The sequence below is a fragment of the Coturnix japonica genome, unplaced genomic scaffold (genome assembly GCF_001577835.2).
Source record: "Coturnix japonica isolate 7356 unplaced genomic scaffold, Coturnix japonica 2.1 chrUnrandom539, whole genome shotgun sequence".
NCBI lineage: Eukaryota > Metazoa > Chordata > Aves > Galliformes > Phasianidae > Coturnix > Coturnix japonica.
Genome location: NW_015439921.1, coordinates 13,930 through 16,432, shown reverse-complemented (window position 1 = coordinate 16,432; position 2,503 = coordinate 13,930). Strand labels below are relative to the sequence as shown.

Sequence of the window (2,503 nt, the reverse complement as noted above, 5' to 3'; positions counted from 1 at the left end):
GGGGTAATGGGGGGGCAGTGGGGGGCAATGGGGACACAATGGGGTCAATGGAGACAATGAGGAGCAATGGGGTCAATGGGGGGGCAATGGGTCAATGGGGACTCAGTGGGGTCAGTGGGGACACAATGGGGTCAATGGGGACACAATGGGGTCAGTGGGGCACAATGGGGTCAATGGGAACACAGTGGGGACACAATGGGGTCAATGGGGACACAATGGGGTCAATGGGGGGCAATGGGGTCAATGGGGACACAATGGGGACACAGTGGGGTCAATGGGGTTGGAAACAATGGGGCCAATGGGGGCCAATGGGGATGGATGAAGACACTATGGGGACACAATGGGGTCAATGGGGACACAATGGGGTCAATAGGGACACAATGGGGACACAATGGGGTCAATGGGGACACAATGGAGTCAATGGGAACACAATGGGGTCAATGGGGACACAATGGGGTCAATGGGGACACAATGGGGTCAATGGGGACACAATGGGGTCAATGGGGATGCCATGGGGTCAATAGGGACACAATGGAGTCACAATGGGGTCAATGGGGCCATGGGGGGCCATTGTGTGGGGCAGGCCCCATAGCTGACCCCGTTGTGCCCCATAGAGCCATGGTGGAGCAGAAGCTGGCGGCCTGTGTCAACATCGTCCCCAAGGTCACATCCATGTGAGTTATGGGGTCATACAGGGGCACTATGGGGGCATATGGGGGCATATAGGGGCATATAGGGGCACTATGGGGTCATATAGGGGCATATAGAAGCATATAGGGGCACTATGGGGTCATATAGGGGCATATCGGGGCACTATGGGGTCATATAGGGGCACTATGGGGTCATATAGGGGCATATAGGGGCACTATGGGGTCATATAGGGGCATATAGGGGCACTATGGGGTCATATAGGGACATATACGGGCACTATGGGGTCATATAGGGGCACTATGGGGTCATATAGAGGCATATAGGGGCACTATGGGGTCATATAGGGGCATATGGGGGCACTATGGGGTCATATAGGGGCACTATGGGGTTGTTTGGGGTCATACAGGGGCACTACGGGGGTATATGGGGGCATATAGGGGCACTATGGGGTCATATAGGGGCATATAGGANGGGGCATATAGGGGCACTATGGGGTCATATAGGGGCATATAGGAACACTATGGGGTCATATAGGGGTATATAGGGGCACTATGGGGTCATATAGGGGCATATAGGGGCACTATGGGGTCATATAGGGGCATATAGGGGCACTATGAGGGCATATGGGGGCATATAGGGGCACTATGGAGTCATATAGGAGCACTATGGGGTCATATAGGGTTCTATAGTGCCACTATGGGCTCATATAGGGCCACTATGGGCTCATATAGGGTTCTATAGTGCCACTATGGGGTCATATAGGGGCATATAGGAGCATATAGGGGCACTATGGGGTCATAGAGGGGCATATAGGGGCACTATGGGGTAATATAGGGGCATATAGGGGCACTATGGGGGCATATAGGGGCATATAGGGGCACTATGGAGTCATATAGGAGCACTATGGGGTCATATAGGGTTCTATAGTGCCACTATGGGGTCATATAGGGCCACTATGGGGTCATAGAGGGGCATATAGGGGCATATAGGGGCACTATGGGGTCATGTAGGGTCATTATGGGGTCATGGGGGGTCGCTATGGGGTTATATAGGGTCATATAGGAGCACTATGGGGTCGTTTGGGGTCATAGGGTCACTATGGGGTCATATAGGGTCAGTATGGGGTTATATAGGGTCACTATGGGGTCATATAGGGTCAGTATGGGGTCATATAGGGGCACTATGGGGTCATATAGGGTTATATAGGGTCACTATGGGGTCATATAGGGTCACTATAGGGTCATATAGGGTTATATAGGGACACTATGGGGTCACTGTGGGGTCATTGGGGTCATATAGGATCATTATGGGGTTATGGAGGGTCACTGGGGTCATATAGGGTCACTATGGGGTAATAGGGTCGGGGGAGTCATTTGGGGTCTTACAGGTTTGCTATGGGGTCCCTTTGGGGTCCCTATGGGGTCACATTGATGTCCCTTTAGGGTCCCTTTATGGTCCTTATAGGGTCCCTATGGGATCCCTTTGGGGTCCCTATGGGGTCCTTTTGGGGTCCCTTTAGGGTCTATTTGGGGTCATTTTGGGTCCCTTTATGGTCCCTTTAGGGTCATTTGGTGTCCCTATGGGGTCTCCTTAGGGTCTCTATGGGGTCCCTTATAGGGTCACTTTGGGGTCCCTATGGGGTCCTTATGGGGTCCCTAAGGGGTCCCTATGGGGTTCCTTTAGGGTCCATATTGGGGAGTCGGTGGTAGATGGGAGGCGGTATATGAGGTTATATGCGGGTGCCGGCTGGCGGGGATTATTATCCGGGTCATATTATTAGCGGTAGGGGGGTTATACCGGGGAGTCATATAGGGTGAGGGCGTTATACGTGGCGCGGAGGCCCTGTATCATA

At 52.9% G+C, this 2,503-nt stretch overlaps 1 protein-coding gene across 1 annotated transcript in view; it reads left to right on the top strand.

Moving 5' to 3' along the window:
• Window positions 1-729, top strand: part of LOC107307306 (protein CutA-like) — a 5,454-nt gene extending 4,725 nt beyond the window's left edge. The window contains exon 3 of the mRNA XM_015850800.2: window positions 615-729. Coding sequence (XP_015706286.1) covers window positions 615-678 — 64 coding nt within the window. The 3' untranslated portion in view covers window positions 679-729. The remainder of the gene's footprint in view (window positions 1-614) is intronic.
• The last annotated feature ends 1,774 nt before the right edge of the window (window positions 730-2,503 follow it).